General features: G+C 49.0%; 1 protein-coding gene and 1 non-coding gene across 4 annotated transcripts; both read left to right on the top strand.

Moving 5' to 3' along the window:
- The first annotated feature begins 667 nt into the window (after window positions 1-667).
- Window positions 668-21,540, top strand: PRPF39 (pre-mRNA processing factor 39). 3 transcript variants are annotated; one of them, XM_064151811.1, is made up of 14 exons: window positions 668-754; window positions 5,821-6,176; window positions 7,377-7,502; window positions 8,183-8,301; window positions 9,765-9,932; window positions 10,489-10,654; window positions 12,016-12,123; window positions 14,998-15,162; window positions 15,487-15,613; window positions 15,709-15,977; window positions 16,515-16,699; window positions 17,380-17,454; window positions 18,854-18,974; window positions 20,804-21,540. In XM_064151811.1, the coding sequence occupies exons 2-14, from the start codon at window positions 5,847-5,849 to the stop codon at window positions 20,852-20,854; spliced, it is 2,010 nt and encodes a 669-aa protein (XP_064007881.1). In that variant the 5' UTR covers window positions 668-754; window positions 5,821-5,846; the 3' UTR covers window positions 20,855-21,540. The 3 variants fall into 3 exon arrangements, with proteins under 3 accessions (XP_064007881.1, XP_064007883.1, XP_064007887.1); XM_064151813.1 differs by having other exon boundaries at window positions 712-741; XM_064151817.1 differs by lacking the exons at window positions 668-754; window positions 5,821-6,176 and having other exon boundaries at window positions 7,409-8,055.
- Window positions 16,065-16,146, top strand: LOC135181142 (small nucleolar RNA SNORD127). The gene has a single exon (XR_010304754.1). It is a non-coding gene; the product is annotated as a small nucleolar RNA SNORD127 (small nucleolar RNA).
- Window positions 21,541-22,029: the final 489 nt, after the last annotated feature.

Here is a 22,029-nt window from a genome sequence, read left to right as displayed (position 1 = left end):
AGCCAGGATGCCACTGGCTCTCTTGGCCACCTGGGCACACTGCTGGCTCATGTTCAGGTGGGTATCAATCAGCACCCCCAGATCCCTCTCTGTCTGGCTGCTCTCAGCCACTCTGACCCCAGCCTGTATCTCTGCATGGGGTTGTTGTGGCCAAAGTGGAGCACCCTGCACTTGGAGCTATTGAAGCCATCCTCTTGGACTCTGCCCATCTGTCCAGGTGGTCAAGGTCCTGCTGCAGAGCCCTTCTGCCGTCCAGCTCAGTCACATCTGCCCCCAGCTTGGTGTCATCTGCAAACTTCCTCTCCTTCCCCTTCCCCTCGTCCGCTTCCCCGTCTGTTTCTTCCCCCCCCCCCCCCCCTTTTCCCTATTTTTCTCTATTTCCTTTTTCCCTTTCCCCTCTTTTCCTCAGTTTCGTGCCCCTTGTCCGTTGGCCGTTATTCCTTTCCCTTTTCTGTTACACCTTCCCTCTTCCATTCCGTTCCCCCTTTTCTCTTTCCCCCTTTCATTTGGACTCCCGTCTTTCCCTTCCCTTGCCGCCGCCCTGCTCTCCCCCCCGCTCTCGTAGCGCCGCCGCCCGCAGGCGCTGCCCTGAGGCGGCCATTTGGCGGGAAGCGAGGCAGCGCGCAGGGCGCCTGCGCGGCGCGGCCGGGGCGCAGGCGCGGGGGGCTCTGCGCAGGCGCCGTGCGCGGTTCTCGGGACCGGCGGCAGCGCGGCGGGCTGGTGGTCACCGGCCCAGCGGAGGTACCGGCTGCGGGTAAGGGCCGCGGGGGGCTGGGGGCGCGGAATCGGAGAGCTGAGGGGTGAGATAGGCCCGCACCGAGGCTGGAGGAGGGGTTGGCCGCATTCTGCCGAGGGGAGGTGGCCGGCGTGGGATTCGCCGCCCTCCGCCGCGCTCGGGCCGCTGCCTCCGGCCGCCCTTCAGCTGGCCGGCGGTTAGCCGATCCTGCCCGTAGGATTCGGGTATGTTAAATACCGATTGTGATCAGCTCTGCGTTGAGAAAAGCCGGTTTATTCCCATTTTATGCGCTGTAAGAGCCGCTCAGTCTCTGGAGGGTCAGTCGGCCGGATCACAGCCTTTGAGGGCTTCACGTTTTATCGCATCAGTGCTGCGTTGCCCTATTCTGCTGGGCACTGTTGAGGCCACACTTGGAGGCCTGGGTTCAGTTTTGGGCCCTTCACTCCAGAAGGGACATTGAGGTGTTGGCTCATGTCCAGAGAAGAGCAGCGAGGCTAGTTAAGGGTCTGGAGAAGAGGTCTAGTGAGAAGCAGCTGAGGTGGTTGAGCCTGGAGAAAAGGAGGCCGAGGGGAGACCTCGCTGCTCTCTGCCGCTTCCTGACAGGAGGTTGGAGCCAGGTGGAGGTTGTTCTTTCCTCACATGCAACAAGTGACAGAACAAGAGGAAATGGCCTCAAATTGCTCCAGGAAGGTTTAGGTTGGCTATGAGGAGCAATTTACAAGAGGCGTTCTCAGGCGTAGGAACAGGCTGCCCGGGGAGGTGCTGCAGTCACCGCCCCGGGAGGTGTTTAAGAGACACTTGGATGGGGTGCCGAGGGGCTTTGTTCAGTGGCATTGGCTAAGCAGCTTTAATGGTCTCAAAGGTCTTTTCCAACCTCGACAGTTCTGTGATTCTGTATTTTGGTTACGAAACCTTAATCTTGGGGTAGAAGCAGTGGAAGAGGCAGGCTGGTAACGCCCTGCAGTCAGTCCTACCCCAGAAGGGTGCAGCTCGCTGTTATCAGGGCTTCAGAGGGCCTTGAGAGGCTGTTACATGAGCTGTGGAATTACTTGGTGCTGCCTGACTGTTCTTTTTACCTCCATATTTTCCAGCCCTGTCTGCTCTGAGGCTTGATAGGAATGGGCTCAATAAAGCTTGGGGGCAAATGACTGAAATTTAGTGTGTGCAGTTATGTGATAGATTTATTTGGTTATTTAGCCTGAGAGGTCTAAAATTCGTGGAATTGAGTTACTCTATTACGTGATTGGTTGTGCTGGATGTTTCCTTGTGAGGCCACACAGGTCTGTGATGCCCTTTATTATAATTCACACCTCAAATACTGGGTTGGCTTTTGAGCCACTCAAAATCCAGAAGGATGATGAGGGGCTAGAGCAGGTTCAGAGAAGGGCTACAAAGCTGGAGAACAGGTCCAGTGAGGAATAGCTGAGGGAGCTGGGGTTGTTCAGCCTGGCAAGAAGGAAGTGGAGCGGAGACCTCATTGCTCTCTACAGGTCACTGAAAGGAATCATAGAATGTCAGGGGCTAGAAGGGACCTGGAAAGCTCATCCAGTCCAAACCCCTGTAAGAGCAGGATCTCCTAGAGCAGATCACACAGGAACACATCCAGGCAGGTTTGGAATATCTCCAGGGAGGGAGATTCCAGAACCCCCCTGGGCAGCCTGTTCCACTGCTCTGTCACCCTCACAGGGAAAAAAATTCCTTCTCATGTTTCCATGAAACTTCCTCTGCCTCAGCTTCCACCCATTGCCCCTTGTGCTGTCCCTGGGCATCACCCAGCAGAGCCTGGCTCCAGCCTCCTGGTGCTCACCTTTACACCTTCATAACCCTGGGCATCACCCATCTTGATAACCACTGATGAGGTCACCTCTCAGTCTCCTCTTCTCCTAGCAGCATAGCCCCAGCTCCCTCAGACTCTCCTCCTAACAGAGATGTTCCATTCCCTTCATCATCTTCGTGGCTCTGTGCTGGACTCTCTTAAGCAGTTCTACATCCCTCTTGAACTGGAGGGCCCAGAACTGGACACCATACTCCAGATGTGGCCTCTCACCAGAGCAGAGTAGAGGGGCAGGAGAACTTCTCTCGACCTGCTAACCACAGCCCTTCTAATCCACCCCAGAATGGCATTGGCCCTCCTGGCCACAAGAGCACACTGATGGCTCATGGGCAACCTCCCATCAACTAGGACCTCCAGATTCTTTTCCCCTTCACTGCCTTCCAGCAGGTCAGTCTCCAACCTATCCTTCTCCCTGGGGTTGTTCTTTCCCAGGTGCCAGACTCTCCCCTTGCACTCATTGAATTTCATTCCATTTCTCCCTGCCCACCCCTCCAGCCTATCCAAGTCTCTGTGAATGCCAGCACAGCCGCTCCACCCAGCTTGGTGTCATCAGCAAACTTGCTGACAGTGCCCTCTGTGCCCTCATCCAGGTCATTGATGAATATACTGAACAGAACTGGTTCCAGTACTGACCCCTGTGGGACCCCACTAGCCACAGGCCCCCAACTAGACTCCATCCCATTGACCACAAGAAAGTTTGAGCCATGTGGAGGTTGGTTTCATCTCCCTGTTATTAGGTGATAGAAGAAGAAGTGTCCTGAAATTGTGCCAGGGGAGGTTTAGTTCAGGCATGAATAACAATTTCTTTCCTGCAAGAGTGTTCAGGCATTGGAACAGGCTGCTCAGGCAGATCATGGAGTCACCATCCCTGGAGGTGTTCAGGAACTGAGCAGATGTGGCACTCTGGGGCATGGTGTAGTGGTTGTTAGTATCTCCAACAGCCACTAAAGAAGCCAGCCTTGTATGCAGGCTTTCTGGAGTAGTCCAGAGAGTGAGCAAGAGATGAAGGAAATAAAGTGCTTCTCTTGCACAGGTGTCCTCTCCTGCTGTTAGAACAGAAGCACTGTAGTGCTCTGTGTGCTCACAGCACGTTCTAAATGTCATGAAGTCTTATTTTTTATGATTATTTGCTATATAAAAGTAGAAAATCTTCAACTGTTTTATCAAGGGAAGAAATTGTGTTTTTAGGGCTGCCAGCAGATGCATGCAATGAAGAAGAGAAATTAGCACTTCCAAAAAGCAGTTATCAGAGAGCTTTGCAGAGTAAAACACGTGGACTTTCTAGCTCTACACCCAGGTTACGTGTCCTGGTGAACTCCCAGGCAAACATGAACTGTTATCTCACACGTTGAGGCTGCTAAAGATAAGCAATATTTCTCCTTTCTGACATTTTTTTCTCCCACTGTCACTGTATTTGTTGAAGTGAAAGCAAGCAGGCCACTCCTTCTCTTATCAGGCTTCCACTGGGAAAGATTCTGGAGATACAGAGAGACCTGGGGACTGTTTAGGGCGTTTTTGTTTATTTTTTAAATGCTAAACTTATTTTCTTCCATGTTCTCTGAGGAGAGCCCAAGGGAAATAGAATCATAGAATCAAGCAGGTTGGAAGAGACCTCCAAGCTCATCCAGCCCAACCTAGCACCCAGCCCTGTCCAATCAACCAGGCCATGGCACTAAGTGCCCCAGCCAGGCTTTGCTTGAACACCTCCAGGGACAGTGACTCCACCACCTCCCTGGGCAGCCCATTCCAATGCCAATCACTCTCTCTGCCAACAACTTCCTCCTAACATCCAGCCTAGACCTGCCCTGGCACAGCTTGAGACTGTGTCCCCTTGTTCTGAGGGTGGGAGTTGCTACAGTGCACTTGAGGGTGATTGTCTCAGTCTGCTCTTCATTCCAAGTAGATTCACTTGCTCCAGAAGGACATGGACCTGTTGGAGCAGAGCCACAGGTGGGCTACAACAATGGTCTGAGGGCTGGAAACTCTCTGCTGTTAGGGCAGGCTGAGAATTCTGGGGTTATTGAGCTTGGAGAAGAGAAGGCTCCACAGACACCTGGTAGCCTTTAAGTGCTTAAAGAGACTCAGTAGAAAGCTGGGGACAGACTTTTGAGCAGTGCCTGTTGTGACAGAACCAAAGGGTGATGGTTTGAGCTGAAAGAGGGAGAGATTGAGATTGGAGAGAAGGGAGAAATGTTAGACTCTGAGGGTAGTGAAAGCATGTGCCAGGTTGCCCAGAGAGGTGGTAGATGCCCTGTCCCTGCAACCATTCCAGGTCAGGTTGTTCAGGGCTCTGGGCAATTTACTGTATTTGCAGATGACCCTGCTGACTGCATGTGGGTTTAATGACCTTGAAAGGTCCTTTCCCACCCAAACCTGCCTGTGACACAGCCAGCAGCACCAGGGCGCTCCGTTGTTGGCTAGAATCCGTTAGTCATTAGGACCTGGTTTGACTGTGAGAAGGCTCAGCGGAGCACCTCGGGCATCCTCTGAGGCCAGGCACTGCTCAGCAGAACAGCAGGCAGCCAGGTTAGAGTGGAGTGGGCTTTGGAATAAGGGCAGGGCTGGGCAGCAGCATTCCAAGAAGATCAAAACAAAGAGTGGGAGGAAGATGGAGTCTGTCCTGAGGGGCAGGAGGAAGCACCCCACGCTCGAACTCTGTGTGGGAGCAAACGAGCTCTGTGTGGAAGCGAACGACTGCACGTCAGGTGGATATTTTATGTGATCCTCTGATGCTGGTTGGTTTTCAGAGGCATCGTTAATGTGAAGTGAGTCTGTTGCTGGGATTAATTCTAGTCAGAGGTGTCACTTAAAGCATGGAAGGTTCATTTCAACAGCTGTTTGACTTACGGAGAAGTTTCTGATGTGTAGAAAGGAGGAGAGTTGGATAAATCTGAACATAAGTATCTGGAATCAACTTCTAGAGTCATAGAACTTTTGGGCCATTTTTATTCTTCAGTAGCGCTCTGTGATGCTTTGTAACAAAACCACAATGATTTGTGTTTGCAGATACTAAAAAATACAATTGCTATGTAACATCTTTAACCGTAAACAAGGCTGGTGAGTGAAGACTCACAGAATATCTTTGGTTGGAAGAGACCTTCAGGATCATCTAGTCCAACCTAGAAAATCTAAGTGAAGGTCCATGGTGAAATACTGAGGTGCCTGAAGCATCCATGACTCTTAGCTGGTATTTCACACCCAAGTTCTGCCTGAATCATCACTGAGTGCTGAACATTTTTTGTTTCCACAGGATCTTGTAGAGCAAGAACCCCAGCCATGGAGAACTCAGACAATGCAGAGGAGGAGAAGCCAACAGTAAGCAATGACAGCACAGAAAATGGGGCTGAAACATCGACAGAAGAACAGCAGATGGACTTCAGTACAGAGATCATGAGTGTGACTGAGATGGAGCAGTCGCCTGATAGCTCCCCTGACCTAAATGAAGAGAACACACAAGAGAGTGAGATCCCCAACATTGAAAGCTTGCAGACATCAGATGTCGAGGCTAACTTCCCTCCAGACTTTGACAAGTTCTGGAAAGTGGTGGAAGACAATCCCCAGGACTTCACAGGATGGGTGTATCTGCTGCAGTATGTAGAACAGGAGGTCAGTGCCCACTCCTTTTCTCCTTAGCCTTCCTGAAAGAATGAACACAACTCATGGATTTTCCAACAACAAATCCTGAACCATACATTAGGCTTTTGTGGGTGCTGTTTTAGAACAGTTACATAGGATCCCAGCATGGTGAGGGTTGGAAGGGACCCCAGTCCAGTCCCCTGCTCAAGCAGGGTCACCCACAGCAGCTTGCTTAGGATCATAATGTCAAGCTGAGTTTGGCATTTCTACAGTGAAGGAGACTCTGCAGCCTGAGCCAGGCTCTGGCAACCTCACGTCAAACAAATTTATCCTCATCTTCAGGTAGAACCTTTTGGATTTCAGTTTGTGCCTGTTGCCCTTTGTTCTGTCACTGAGCGCTACTGACAAGAGTCTTGCCCTATCCTCTTGCTACCCACAGGTCCTTTATCTCTTGCTGAGCATTGAGAAGATGCCCTCTCAGGCTGCTCTTCTTCAGTCTCAGCAGCCCCAGGTCTCAGTCTTTCCTCTTCACAGAGTAGCTCCAGGCCCCTCAGCATCTTTGCAGCCTCCACTGGACTCTCTCCAGTAGTTCCCTGTCAGTCTTGAACTGGTGAGTCCAGAACTGGACCCAGGACTCCAGATGTGGCCTCCCTAGGGCAGAGTGGAGGTGGAGGAAGAACCTCCCTTGACCTTTTGACCACACTTTCCTTCATGCCCGCTAGGAGACCATTGTCTGCAAGGGCATATTGCTAGCTGCTGGGGAGCTTCTTGCCCACCAGCACTTGGAGGTCCTTCTCTGTGCATCTGCCTTCCAGCAAGTTACTCCTCACCTGTACTGGTGCAGAGGCTATTCCTCCCCACTTGTAGGACTCTGCATTTGCTCTCGTTGAAGTTGATGAGGTTCTCCTTTGCCAAGCTTTCCATTCTCACCAGTTGCCCTTGACTGTCATCAGCAGTGATCACAGAATAGAAGTGATTGTTCTGAAGTCATCAGAAATGGTCAAATAAAACTATTTTCTCTTAAGTTATCAGAGATGACCAAGTGAAAATGGTCGTTTTGAAGTCGTCAAAGGTGTCCAAGTAGAAATGATTGTTTTTCAGTCGTTGGCAGAGGTCACCCACTAAAAACCATCCTTTTTAAGACGGTGTTAAAACAATGATAGAGGTTAAGCTAACCCAGAGGTGTTTCGAAGGAGAGGACCCATTGCTCTTGTTGTGTCTTTCCTGCAGAACCACCTGCCAGCTGCCAGGAAGGCCTTTGACAGGTTCTTCACCCATTACCCATACTGCTACGGCTACTGGAAGAAGTACGCGGACCTTGAGAAGCGCCACGAGAACGTCAAGCAGTCTGATGAGGTATGTAGGTAGTTGGGCACAGCTCTTGCCATTGCTCCTGTTGGCCAAAAAATGACTAAGCTCCCACAAGTCATTTGGCTGCCAGTGCCTGCCAGGTTGGTAGGAGTTTGGTGTGCACGTGTCACCCCTGTGGCATCTGTAGCTAATGTTTTTTCTCTTTGTTGGCAGGTGCGTTAAACCTCTACAGTTTGTCAAGCTTTGCAGTGCAAGCCCTCTGTAAATTACACTGCAGCTTAACAAGTAGGGCAGGGCTTTTCTCTCACTTCCCTTTGTTCCTCATTTTTTCACAACAATAGAGTTGGTTTTTTTTTCTATTCTTTTTTTCTTTTTTTTCTTGTTTTATTTTTTTGCTGGTCACAATTGCTCCATCTCTATTGCATTTTTGGTCAGACGCTGTCAATGATGCTCTAATGGGTCTGTGCCCTATGGTCTGTACCCCAAAGCCTGCCCACACAACCTGGTCAGAATGCAGGGACCGCTGCGCTTTGAAGATCAAGACTCTGCACGTGGAGATCAGAACATTGCCATGTTCTATCCAACCTCCACCCAAATGGTAATGGTAGATTATTTAAACAAAATTCCAGTAATTAGTATGTCTGAGGTTCAGCGGATAACACAGTGTTGCCTCTCTACTGGGACACCATTGCCTCTGTCAGCTACAGCTCCTCTTCTCTTCATAGGTTTATCGCAGAGGGCTGCAGGCCATTCCTCTTAGTGTTGATCTCTGGATACATTATATAAACTTCCTCAAGGAGACCTTGGACCCTTCTGATCCTGAGACCAACAGCACCATCCGAGGGTGAGTCAAAAGCAGGCACTGACACACAGAGCCAGCAGATACTCCTAAATGTCTGCCACTGTGCTCATAGAATCCTTAAGGTTGGAAAATACCTCCAAGATCATAGAGTCCAACTATCAACCCTACTACTATGACCACTAAACTGTATGCTGAAGCAGATTCATCCATTGAAGGGATGAGCTGACAGCAGCTTGCATTTCCTTCAGGGAGATGGTGGAGCTAGATTCCCTGAGAAGAGGTACACAACACAGTCATAGAATCATGGAAATGTTCCAGTTTGTGAGGCCCTTCTAGATCATCAAGTCCAACCATCAGCCCAGCACCACTGTGGCCATTAAACCATGTCCCCAAGTGCCATGACCACACATTTCTTGAAACACCTAGAAGGACACATCCCCAGACAGCCTGTTCTGATGCCTGAGTAGTCTTGCAGGAAAGAAATTGTTCCTCATGTCCAACCTTAACATCTCCTGACGCAATTTCAGGCCATTGCTTCTTGTTATATCACCTGATACTAGGGAGCAGAGACCAAACCTCACCTGGCTTCAACCTGCTGTCAGGGAGTTGTAGAGAGCAATGAGGTCTCCCCTCAGCCTGCTTTTCTCCAGGCTGAGCAACCCAAGTTCCCTCTGCTCTTGACCAGACCTGTTCTCCAGACACTTCACCAGCTTCACTGGTTTTTTCAACATGCTCTAGCTCCTTCTTGGAGTGAGGAACCCAAAACTGAACCCAGTACTTAAAGGTGTGGCCTCACAGTGTGCAACAGAGGTCAAAAGTTGTGTCTTGAGAGTTTCAAATTAGACGTTAAGAAACACTCGGTGCAATACTGCAACAGGTTCCCTGGAGAATTTGGAGCATTTAGTTCCTTGGAGTTTAGATCTGGGATTTAACTCCTTGGAAATTTTCAAGATATGGCTAACATGAGTGACCTCATCTTTGGCTGGCAGTGGTTCTGCTTTTGGTGAGAAGTTGAACCAAAGTGTGATGCAAAGCCTTAACTGAACCTTAAGTTAGCTTTAGGAGCATGATTGATGTATGGCTGTGTTAAACTGCTAAATAATGAGTTTGGAATCTGACAGAGTGGTAAAGATTGGCTGTTTCCCTCATATCTTGCATTCCTGTAAGTGGCTTTTCCTGATGCCTTTATTCAGTTGTGGCAGTGCTAGAGGAAAAGTTGAGTGTGAACTTCCTGAACTTGCAGATCTTTCTGCAGACACCTGGAAAATACTTGGAATAGCTTAAATCTTGAACACAAGAGTGGCTGCAAGTAGATGAGGTTGCTTATAATCATGGAATCATTAAGGGTGGAAAAGACTGCTAAGGTCTTTAAGTCAAACCTTCTACCTGACAACTCTATAACCACATCTACTAATTTTTCAAACACCTGATCTTGAAATGGGAGCCACAGCTTCTTTGTCCTCCCATCTCAACCAGTTCCAGCTGTACAATGGTTTCTCTTCCAGAGCCTACGAGCATGCAGTGCTGGCTGCAGGGACAGATTTCCGCTCCGACCGGCTCTGGGAGATGTACATAAACTGGGAGAACGAGCAGGGCAACCTGAGGGAGGTGACCTCCATCTATGACCGTATCCTTGGCATCCCAACGCAGCTCTACAGCCATCACTTCCAGAGGTAAAGAGAAACAAATGGCTTCATCCAATCCCAATATGTAGGGGTGGGATGGGACCTCTGGAGATCATCCAGTCCAATCCTCCTTGCTGAAGGAGGGGCACTCACAGCAGCTTGCCCAGAATCACACTGTCCACAAGAAGATCCACAGCCTGTCTGGGCAGCCTGTGCCAGGGCTCCATAATCAGAACCCTTGGTTAATTTATGCAGCCTTCTTAATACTCCTACAGACCTTTTTTCTTTAGACATAAATTATATTTCTCTAAAGCTGGTGTTCCTTTGGCATCAGTTTTAGATGACAAATAGTCTGTCATCTTCAGTGATGAATCATTGAGTTCATCACCTGTTTATTTCTCTTTGAAACACAAAGGTTTTGGAGTTTGACAAGATGACAGAAGTTACATTTCTGTGCGTGCTGTCAGAAGCTGCATTCTCGGTACCACTTCAATCAATAAATCACCTCAGAGCCCCTCTATGTTTAATTGTTCAGCTCTGGGTGGGCAAAGTGTTGCCACATAAGACATCACAATTGTGTTGCGTTGTTCCTGCCTGCTCCCAGGTTTAAGGAACACATCCAGAACAACCTGCCTCGAGACTTCCTGACTACGGAGCAGTTTGTGCAGCTGCGCAGAGAGCTTGCCTCAGTCAACGGCCACAGTGGGGAGGAGGCGCAGCCAGGAGATGACCTGCCCTCTGGGACTGAAGACATCACTGACCCTGCCAAGGTAGGCAGCTAGGGTGTGTTCCTGTGCCTGAAGGAGGATTTTGATGCAGAAAGTTTGGTGTCTGTGCAGCTGAGGTGTTCCTCTGGTTCTCCGGTGTGTCAGCTTACCTATAGGACACACCTTTCCAGCCTTTTCAGAGGTAGTAAAGACATGGAGTTAAAAACTGATGGAAGTGGTCTGGAAAGCTTTAGGAGTTAACAATAATTATACCATATTTAGAAATGAGTACAGGCTGGATTGATGGGATAAGGCCAGTAGGATGAGATTCAAGAAGGCCAAGTGCTGGGTCCTGCATATGGGTCACACCAACTGCATAAATGCTCCAGGCTTGGAGCAGAGTAGCTGGAAAGTTGCTTAGCAGAGAAAGAGCTGGGGGTTCTGGTTGACAGAAGTGAAGATGAGCCAGTCGGTGCCCAGGCGGCCAAGAAGGCCCCCAGCATCATGGCTTGGATCAGCAGTAGTGTGGCCAGCAGGACCAGGGAAACGCTTGTGCTAAGTGCTAATGAAGCCATGCCTTGAGTCCTGGATTCAGTTTTGGGCCCTCAGTCCAAGAACGACACTGAGGTGCTGGACCAGGTCCAGAGAAGGGCAGTGAAGCTGCTGAAGGGTCTGGAGAACAGGGCTGGGAAAGAGCAGCTGAGGGAGGTGGAGTTGTTTAGTCTGTAGAAAAGGAGCCTGAGGGGAGACCTTTTGGCTGTCTACAGCTCCCTGAAAGGAGGTTGGAGCCAAGTAGGGGTCAGTCTCTTCCCTTAAGGAACAAGGGACAGGACAAGAGGAAATGGCTTCCAGTTGCATCAGGGGAGGTTTATGTTGGACATTGGAAGAAACTTCTTCACCGAAAGTTCAGGTTCTTGTACACTGGAGGTGGTTGAATTCCTGCCCTTAGAAGTGTTTTAAAGACATGGAAATGTGGTGCTGAGGGACATGGTTTAGCACCAGCCTTGGTAGAGTCAGAGAATGGTCAGACTTAAAGGTTTCTTCCAACCAAATGATTCTGTGAGGAACTGTGATCCAAGGAAGCTCTTCTGCAGTGGTCTGTGGAGGTTCACAGCCTTCATAGGCATGTGGGAATGGAGCCATCTGGAGGAACTGTTGGTCAAAGCCGTGTTTGACTTGGGTCCACATCCCTATTTTAATCTCAATCACCTTCAGCATAAAGCAGAACTTGAGATAGGAAATCAGTGTAGTTGGATTGTGCCGACGGTCAGGCCACCACGTGGGCAATGCCCCAACCCTTCAGCTGCCTCTTTAAGGCAGCATCTCTGGTACTTTGGTTTTATGCACATGACCATCACCCTAAAATGCATTTACAAAATTGATGTGGTGTCTGCCTGTGTCACATCTTCAAACTTGTGTTTTAGCTGATCACTGAGATAGAGAACATGAGGCACAGAATCATTGAGATTCACCAGGAGATGTTTAACCACAACGAACACGAAGTCAGTAAGAGGTGGACCTTTGAGGAAGCGGTAAGTTGGGGTCTTCTTTGTAAGGCAGGAGATGCAAGAGCTTTGAACATAAACCCTGGAGCTAGGAATTGGGTGACAGACCTCGTGATTCAAACTGTTGTGGGGCATTCGACAAAGATGGGCTTTCATACTCTGCTGTGTTTCTTCTGCAAAGCCAACTCCTGAGGGCAGCTCTGCCATCTGATCATCTAAACGTGGCTGAGGAGTGCTTGGGGAGAGGTGAGATCAGGTGTTGGTAATGAGTAGCCTTTAAACACGTGGTCATGAAGTGCAAGTCACAACTGCCTTGTGGCTGAGCTGCTGCAGGGCAATGGGGTGGAGGTGGATCTGGCTGCCTGTCTTGAAAGGAGAATGAAATTAGGATGGGTTTGTGTTTAACCATCACGCTTCAAAACCTGAGATCATGTCTGGCTGCAGAGGTAAGCCTATCCTGAAAGGAGAATGGGTTTGCACTCTGAAATCTGGACACAGTTTGCTCAAATTTGCCAGAAGTATCCATCAGACTTGCAGCTCCTGTCTACAAACCGTTATAAGTCATTAATTAACCTGACCATTTGGCTGAGAGACACTTGCAGAGGCTCCTAATGTCACCTGTCCTGTTGCTTATTGCACTAGGCCAGACACCTTGTAGGCCAGAAAAATTTGAAAGAACCCTGAGTAGGGCAGAGAAGCTCTGGGGAGCAGGATGTTGGCTGAAGCAGGAGCATCTTCTAGTTGGGAGAGGTCTTGGCCATCAGTCTGCAGCAGATGCGTCCCGAGGGTTCAGAGGGTTACCACCATGGGTGCTCACTGGAACAGGTTGTCCAGGGAGGTTGTGGATTCCCTCTCCCTGGATATGTTCAAGGCAAGATTAGACAAGGCCTTGAGCAACCTGGTCTAGTGGGAGGTGTCCCTGACTATGGCCGGGGGCTTGGAATCTTTAAGGTCCCTTCCAACCAAACCCATTCTGTGAACTCTAGCACAAGGCATGTAACCAGTCCTGTTCACACAGACTTTAGAGCACCATCTAACTCAGGTGGATTCCTCTTTCTGTTCCACCACAACCAGCCTGACTTGCTGTCGCCAGCCCCACACATCACAGGGAAGCAGTACAGTAGGGGAGGCTCAAATATGCCGGAGTCTTGTGGAAAATGAGGATGTGAGTGAAGGTCTTCTTGTCTCAGGAAACATGAAGCTATAAAGGATAACATGGGAGAATGATAAAACAGTGGACGTGCTGGAGAAAATGTGAGGGAAGCAGGATCTCCTCTTCTTCCTAGCCAGAATCAGTATATGTTCTGTCAAAACACTGTATCTGGAACAGGTTGCCCAGAGGTGTGATTTGAGGCCTCATCCCTGGAGGCATTCAGGGTCAAACTTGATGTGGCCCTGGACAACCTGATCTAGTTGGAGATGTTCCTGCTTACTGCGGGGGAGTTTGGCAAGAGGACCTTTTGAGTGTCCCTTCCAACCCGATGTGCTATGTGACCTGCTCTGTACACACCAACGTGGTGAGCCTATGAGGTGTCTTAAGTGTGTCTTGGAACAGACAGAAGTGAGGTAGATGGGTAACAGAGGTCACAGAAGTGGTGGAGGCCACTCAAGCCTTATTTGCTTAAGAAATGTGATTTAACCCCAGACTTGTCTGAGTTAGGTAATGGTTGGACTTCATGATCTTAAAGGCCTTTTCTAACCAAAATGATTCTGTGATCCTGAGTTTGTTGTACCAAGGAACCAGTGTACCAGTGATAGCCAAAAAAGCCTTGGGTTCCATGGTAGAGTTCATTGAGGAGCGTGGAGGAGGTGATTTGCTTTACATTTCAGGTAGCCTTGAAGGATTGAACATTAGCTCCTTAATTGTTCTGAGTTCTTGGTGCGTTTGTGTGGATACCCCTGAGATGGAATTGCAATACAGGAGAGAAATGATTAGATCAAGGTAAAGATGGAGAGAGGAAAAGCAAAATCTCTGGAAAGATGCTCTGCTGCCTGTAGGTCAAAGCAGTGTTAGTACAGTAAGTACTTCAGCTGTCTCTGTGGAATGCATTCATTGGTTCATCTTTGAGGTTCTTCAACCTGGAGCAGAGGAGAGTGAGTGGAGACCTTTGGCTCTCTACAATTCCCTGAATGGAGATTGGAGCCAGGTAGGGGTTGTTCCTGTCTCCCAAGGAGCAAGTGATAGGACAAGAGGAGATGTCCTCATGTTGTACCAGGGGAAGTTTAGTTTGGACAGGATGAACAAATTCTTCCCCTGAAGGGTTGTCAATGACTGGCCCAGGCCAGTGGTGGAGTCCCCATCCTTGGAGCCATGGAGATGTGGATCAGAGTGAGATGGTTTGGTAGTGATCTGGCAGTGCTGGGTTAACGGTTTGACTGGATCTTCTCCAACCTTTGATTCCATGATCTGACTGGAGATCTTCTCCAACCTTTGTGATCCCATGATAATGTTGCTGTTACATTGTGACCACAGATTTTCAAGAGATCAGCTTTTCTTGCTCATCTTTTATAACCACTTGCACTCCCAACAGCTTTCTAGAGCAAGAGGTGCCTAGCCTAGAATAATGTCAGCAGCATCTCATGGTCTTGGGTACCCCCAGCAGATCTGGCTGGATAATGTCCTTGGACATAAGGAGGAAGTTTGAACATTAGGAGGAAGTTCTTCACAATGAGGGTGGTGAGACACTGACACAGGTTACCTAGGAATGTGGTTGAGGCCCCATCCCTGGAGACATTCCAAATCAGACTCGACTGGGCTCTGAGCAGCCCAATCTAGTTGGAGATGTCCCTGCTGACCACTGGGGGGTTGGACAAGATGACCTTTGAGGGTCCCTTCCAACCCAATGCAATCTGTGGTCCCGCAGTCCCATTGATTGAAGTGGTGTTCCTTGACTCTTGCAGATCAAGAGGCCTTACTTTCATGTCAAACCTCTGGAGAAAATTCAGCTGAAAAACTGGAAAGAGTACTTAGAGTTTGAGATAGAGAATGGCACTCACGAGCGGGTCGTGGTCCTCTTTGAGAGATGTGTTATTTCATGTGCCCTCTATGAGGACTTCTGGATTAAGGTAAGGGAGAAGTGGTTTGCCACCCATCATCTCCTTGCCTCTGGCAATACCTTGACCTAGTGACTAACCTTTTGTACTCTGTGGAACGTTGTTCATATATAACTATATCTGTTGCATTAGGAGATGGTCTGCTTGCAACCAGATTTGACTGCTGCATATGCCAACTTCGTTGCCTCTCTACGTCCTTCCTTACAGAAACTAGTCTAGTGGTTCCATAAAGGTGCTGAATGGGTTTAAAACAAAAGAATTTTATCACTCTGGCATGTTTGGAAAGGCAAATACAAGCTTTAAACTCTCCCATCTCTGCTCTGTTTTCAACCATAGTATGCCAAATACATGGAGAATCATAGTATTGAAGGAGTGAGGCATGTCTACAGCAGGGCTTGCACAATACACCTGCCTAAGAAACCTATGGTTCACATGCTGTGGGCAGCCTTTGAGGAGCAGCAGGGTAAGAGCAACCCCAGGGTTCTGCTGGGAGGGATTCTGGCAGTCAACAGGCTGCTGGGTGTCTCCTATCCTAAAGTGTCTCAACTGCTGTTTCAGGCAACATCGACGAAGCCAGGCGGATCTTGAAGAGCTTTGAGGAGTGCGTTCTAGGGTTAGCCATGATCCGCCTGCGGAGAGTCAGCCTGGAACGCAGGCACGGCAACATGGAAGAAGCTGAGCACCTGCTGGAAGAGGCTATGAGGAATGCCAAGTCCATGACTGAATCCTCCTTTTATGCCATCAAATTGGCTCGGCACCTCTTCAAAGTACAGAAAAACCTTCCAAAGGCAAGAAAAGTGCTGTCAGAAGCCATAGACATGGACAAAGTATGTGTTCCCTCCTTGCTCTCCTTACCAAACCAACCCCCAAAGATCACCAATCTCCTCTCTGTCTGAAGCCTTTTTTTCCAAGTAGGGCAACAATGATGACAGCAGTTGTAGCTGTAATGGTTCATTACTGCATGGAGACACCAGTCCCTCTAAACTGAAGTTGCCCTACTTGTAGATTGCAGGTCTTGCTTCATACCTCTCTCTTTCTGCGGGGAGCCTCTCTCTTCTAAATCTGTGTTCATCTCAAGAGTGAACAAAACCCTGTGGGCTCGTAGAGTTTGTAGGTGTTGGGCACTCTAAATGCTCTTAGCTGATTGCTAGCAAAGTGTGATGTGTCATTTTGCAATGCTTAGGTTATTTCTATGTGTCAAGCCAGGTCAGAAATGACCAGTGCAACTAAAGCCCCTATTTCAGTGACTTATTTTAACATATCATTTATTGCATGAACATTCTGGTGTGCTTGTGGTAGAGATATATTGACCATTAAATACCTCACATGGCCAATTCACAGCTTCTAACGCCTGTCTTGCACAGGAAAACACAAAGCTCTATCTCAACTTGCTGGAAATGGAGTACAGTGGTGACCTCAAGCAAAACGAGGAGAACATCTTGAGCTGCTTTGATAAAGCTGTCAACGGGGCACTCTCCATTAAAATGAGGATTACATTTTCACAGAGGAAAGTGGAATTTCTGGAAGATTTTGGTTCTGATGTAAACAAGTAAGTGGGGATCTGTGCAGCAGACAAATGGTGGGAGAAGTGGAAAGGTTAGCAGCAGCCATTAAATGGTCTCTTTTGGGCCATCAGCTCTTTGTTGATTGGTGCTTTTCTCAACCAGATTCCTGGGCTTAGATAGCAGTAGTGTGGCCATCAGGACATGACAGTGATTGTAATCCCCATGTACAGGGTGTTGCTAAGAGCACATCTTGAGTACTGGATTTCATTTTGGGCCCCTCACTCCAAGGACATCGAGGGGCTGGAGCAGGTCCAGCGAAGGGCAACAAAGCTGGTGAAAGGTCTGGAAAACGGGGCTGGTGAGGAGCAGCTGAGGGAGCTGAGAGTGTTTAGTCTGGAGAAAAGAAGGCTGAGGGGAGACCTGGCTCTCTGCAAACCTCAAATGGGTTGCCAAGGAAGGTTGTGGCTGCTCCCTCCCTTGAGGTGTTCAAGGCCAGGTTGGATGAGGCCTCGAGCTAGTGGGAGGTGTCCCTGCCTGGGCAAGCTGCTGTGAGGTGGCCCTGCTTTAGCAGAGGGGTTGAAACAGTTGATCTGCAGGGGTCCCTTCCAAACCCCACCATGCTGGGATTTGGGGTTTCTATGTACTCTTAGAACGTTTTGAAGTGATTGCTCATGTATTTCAAGTGTTGATGTGAGGACAGCTTTCTCTCTGTTGTCTCCCTCAGGCTTCTGGACGCATATGATGAACACCAAGCACTTCTGAAGGAGCAGGACTCTTTGAAAAGGCGAGCAGAAAATGGGTAGGAAAGAGTTCTCCTGGGCTGTGAACCCAACTCATGGAGCAGTGTAGGGTGACTGGGACAAACACTGAGCTATAGCTGAGAGAAGTTGGAAATGTCTCCTCTCTGGAGGTGTTCAAAGCCAGGTTGGTAGAGGCCTTGAGCAACCTGGTCTAGTGGAAATGTGTCCCTGCCCACAGCAGGCACATTGGAACTGGATGATCTTGAAGGTCCCTCCAACCCAAACCATTCTGATTCTGCAATTCTATAAAATGCTTAAAATATTCTGAGAACAGTTTTTTTATCTGTTAATATTTATTAAAGTTTTATCATGGATTTATATATTTTTAATATAAATACTGATTATTGTTTTTCTTCTGCTTTACACCTGTTGTTTGCAAGACTAAAATCTCTGTTTCCTGGCCACTTGATATTAGGTCAGTGGTTGAACTCGATGCATCTTAGAGGTCTTTTCCAATCAAAAGTGTTCTGTGATTCTAAAAAGTAAATAGATTTGGATACATTGATTGGAAAATAACTTTTGGAGTTGAATATCCCAGAACAAGTGAAGGGAACTGGTGCTTTCAGCACAAATGTGGCTTTTGCTGTCCCACGTTGAGCACCAGGAGGATTTGAGCACAAGAGCAGTATAGAACTGTCTGAGTTGGAAAAGCTAAGCTCATTGAGTCCAACCACTAACCCAAGAGCACCATACCCATCAAACCATATCCTGGAGTGCCATCTCCACACATTTCTTGAACACCTCCAGGGATGGTGACTCCACCACCTCCCTAGGCAGCCTGTTCCAATCCCTGACCGCTCTTGCAGGAAAGAAATTGCTTCTGACATCCAACTTAAAACAGCCCCTGGTGCAATTTCAGGCCATTTGCTTTAATTCCATCACCTGATACTAAGGAGAAGAAACTGACCCCCACCGGGCTCCAGCCTCCTCTCAGGGAGTTGTAGAGAGCCAGGTCTCCCCTCAGCTTCCTCTTCCCCAGGCTGAACAACCCCAGTTCCCTCAGCAGCTCTTCACCAGCCCTGTTCTCCAGACCTCTCACCAGCCTTGTTGCTGCTTCTTCCTGAAGCACAATATAATGTCTCTAAATGAAATTCTTCTGCCCTACTGGGACAAGCTACCAAGTGTTAAAATAGTTCTTCCTCATACCCATTGCATCATTCCACACACACAGAGCAACCCAGAACCTAACCTCTGACAGTATCACAGTATCATCAGGGTTGGAAGAGACCTCACAGATCATCAAGTCCAACCCTTTACCACAAAGCTCAAGGCCAGACCATGGCACCAAGTGCCACGTCCAACCTTGCCTTGAACAGCCCCAGGGACGGTGACTCCACCACCTCCCCGGGCAGCCCATTCTAGTGTGACATGTTCACAAGCAGCTGTTTAACTTCACAGATCAGAAGAGCCAGATGAAAAGAAAATGCTCACGGATGACCCAGCTCTGGCATCAGCACAGATGATGGATGGAGACATGCAAGTCAACCAGGCAGCCTACAACTACAATGCCTGGTACCAGGTGGGTGTGTGGCTGGGTCCTCCTGGACATTGTGGCTTTATCTGTGGCCCACTGTCAGCTGGACAGGAAATCCTGGAGTCAAGATGGAGCTCCCGGTTTTGTTCATTCATCTTTGGCTTCTATGCAAGTCTCTCTGGACCCAAGATGATGCAGTCAAAGACTGGTTTGGATTTAGTCCAACCCTGCTGTGAGCAGGAATGTCTTTACCTAGAGCAGCTTGCTCAGATGTGTAGTTTGGTGTTTAGGTATGTACTTGATGTATGACATTGCTGGTGAAGGGCACTGGACCTGTATGTGCTGAAATGTTAGGCCAGGGGACTCACTTCAAGATGCCAGTTTACAGTGTGCTTTAACAGTCCCTTTCTCCAGCTGGTATTTCCTCTGGCATCTTGGTCAAGATGAATCTGTGCCACGGCTTGGCTTTGTGGCTCTTCTTCCATGGCACTTCACTTTGTCCTCTAGAGTGGCATAAAGCACTCTGTGACTCTGGCATGCCATACCTTGGTTTCCTCTTCATGCCTGTGGTTGCAGCAGCCTCCTGGACATGCTCTGTTTGCTTCTAGGCTGGCTAGCCAGTTGGTATCCTGCCTTGTTCAAGGGGCAGGCTGGAAAGTCAGAGCTTCAGGCCTGCATTCCTGCAGGAGGTTAGGATGGGAGGGGTGGGTGCTGCAGGCATGGACTGCTGCTTTTCCTGAGCTGGGAGGAGCTTGCCAAGCCCATGGGAGAGGCATTTGCAGATGGGACACAAAGTGGTGCTGTGTCACTGCCAGTTAGAACTGCCCACATCAGGTGTTCTTTGCAGAGCCAGATGGTGAAAGGTGTCTCACCAGGCATGGGGACACTGTCAGCACAACTGCCCCAAGCTGTGGAACACGACCGCAGAGGTTAGCTGAGTTGGTGTTGATGGAGATCTCAGTACTGTGCTAGACAGGGTAACTTCACCATTGTCCTGTGGACTTCAGTCTGCTTGGGGAGAGCAGACAATTCCTGAGGGGATGAGGATGTGTTCATCGCACCCCAGGAGTGTCACACTGCTGGATCCCAGCCCAGGCTCAGTTTGGGTCGCTGTGAGTCCACAGGAACTGTCTTCATGCTGGTCTCCACCAGGTGACTTTAGAGAGAGCAGTGTGAGGGCACTGGAGCTGTGGGCCCTAGATGGACATCCTGTGGGGTATAGGAGAGTGCCCAATAGGTTGAGAGAAGTTCTCCTCCTTCTCTACACTGCCCTAGTGAGGCATCATGTGGAATCCTGGGCCCAGTGCTGGGCTCCCCAGTTCAAAAGACAGGGAGCTGCTGGAAAGTCCAGTGGAGGTTCCAAGGATGCTGAGGGGCCTGAAGCATCTCTATGAAGAGGGAAGGCTGAGACCTGGGGCTGTTGATCCTGGAGAAGAACAGCCTGAGAGCTCAGCAAGAGTGAAAGGACCTGTGGCAGGCAAGAGAATGAGGCCACTGTTGTCAGTGCTGCCCAGTGACAAGGGGCATAAACTGGGACCCAGGAGGTTCCCTTTGAACACTGAAGAGCAACTTTAGTGTGAGGGTGCTGGAGGCCTGAAGCAGACTGCCCAGAGAGGTTGTAGAGTCTCCTTCTCTGGAGAGATTCCAAACCCATCTGGACATTGCGATGCTGGGCAAGCTGCTGTGGGTACCCTTGCTTGAGCAGAGGGGTTAGACTGGTTAAGCTGTAGAGGTTCCTTCCAACCCCACCATGCTGGGATTCTGTGATTCCCATCACAGAGGGCTAAAGTCCTCTCAGTGACAGGTCATTATGGGGTATCCTTTGGAGCATGGGCAGTCAGTAAGTAACCTTGCCATGTGGTGTTGTTTTCCAGTACAACTACCAGAACGCCTGGAATTATGGACAGTATTACCACCCAACTTGATCCCAAGAGCAGCTGGAGCTCACCATGCTGCAGCTTCAACCAAGATGGAATAAAAATAATAATTAACAAAAAAAATTCTATTTTTCTAAGTGGGGGCTGTGAAAGGACTGTTGTCATAGCTGCTTTTTGGTCTTCTGCATGTGAAAGGAGCTGATGTTCACAGGGTATGTGTGCAGTAACTGCTCAGTGGTATCTCTGTCCAACTCTAGTTCCATCAACCCATTGGTTTTGTTAATTCCCTGTGCTAATTGATGGAGAGACCTGAGGAGTTCAATCCTGTCAGGATTCCATAGATTGAGCTGGTGAAGCTGTAGGGCTTTGGTGTCTCCTCAGACTGCTGCAGGACACGAGCGGGTTGGGACAGCATTGCGACCTGCACTATGGCGAGATGTCCTCCGTGTCCTGCTGCAACTACCGACCTGCTTTTTGTTGTCACCACGGAAGCTCCTCACATTTGAAGGCAACCTCTGCCAGCTGCTTCTCTTCTCCATGAGGATCAGAGAGGAAGAGGCCGTGCAAAAAAAAAGATGTTCTTTTATAAAGCACAAATGGTGTCCGAGGGGAGTTTTGTATCTGGAGTTTTTCATGTACACAGTGTGTGAGCAAACATTTGTGTTGGGTTTGTTTTTTCATTTTGATCAAAGTGATCATTCCCATTTTTTGTAATAAAAGCAAGGAATTCAGTAGTCCTCTGAGCTTTCTTGGGTTACCTCTCTCCAGCCAGAAGGGAGCAGTGGGTGGGTGTCTTAGTTCAAACTGGAGTGGCTACCATCCCCCCCACTTTGGGGATGGTTGGGATGTGCCTATAATTTGCTTCTAGGACCTGGCATTTCCATACACTACCTCTCAGGAGAAATGTAGTGTGGTTCCTTTCCTTCACTGAATCAATTCCTACAGTCTAATTTCTTTCCTTTTCTGCTATTTCAACTAGGACAGCTCTGTTACAGGGACCATAACAATGGTAGGAAGTTCTTCAGCATGAGGGCAGTGAGAACCTGGCATAGGTTGCCCAGGGAGGTGGAGGAAAGCCTCATCCCTGGAGGTGTTTAAGGCCAGGCTGATCTACTGTGAGGTGTCCCTGGCTAGGGCAGATGGGGTTGGTACTGAATGATCCTTGTGGTCCCTTCCAACCCTGACTGATTCTATGATTCTATAAAGCTGAAGTGTGCTGCTGA

This window comes from Pogoniulus pusillus, chromosome 1 (genome assembly GCF_015220805.1).
Source record: "Pogoniulus pusillus isolate bPogPus1 chromosome 1, bPogPus1.pri, whole genome shotgun sequence".
Classification (NCBI taxonomy): Eukaryota; Metazoa; Chordata; class Aves; order Piciformes; family Lybiidae; genus Pogoniulus; species Pogoniulus pusillus.
This window is presented reverse-complemented; position numbering and strand designations above follow the sequence as displayed.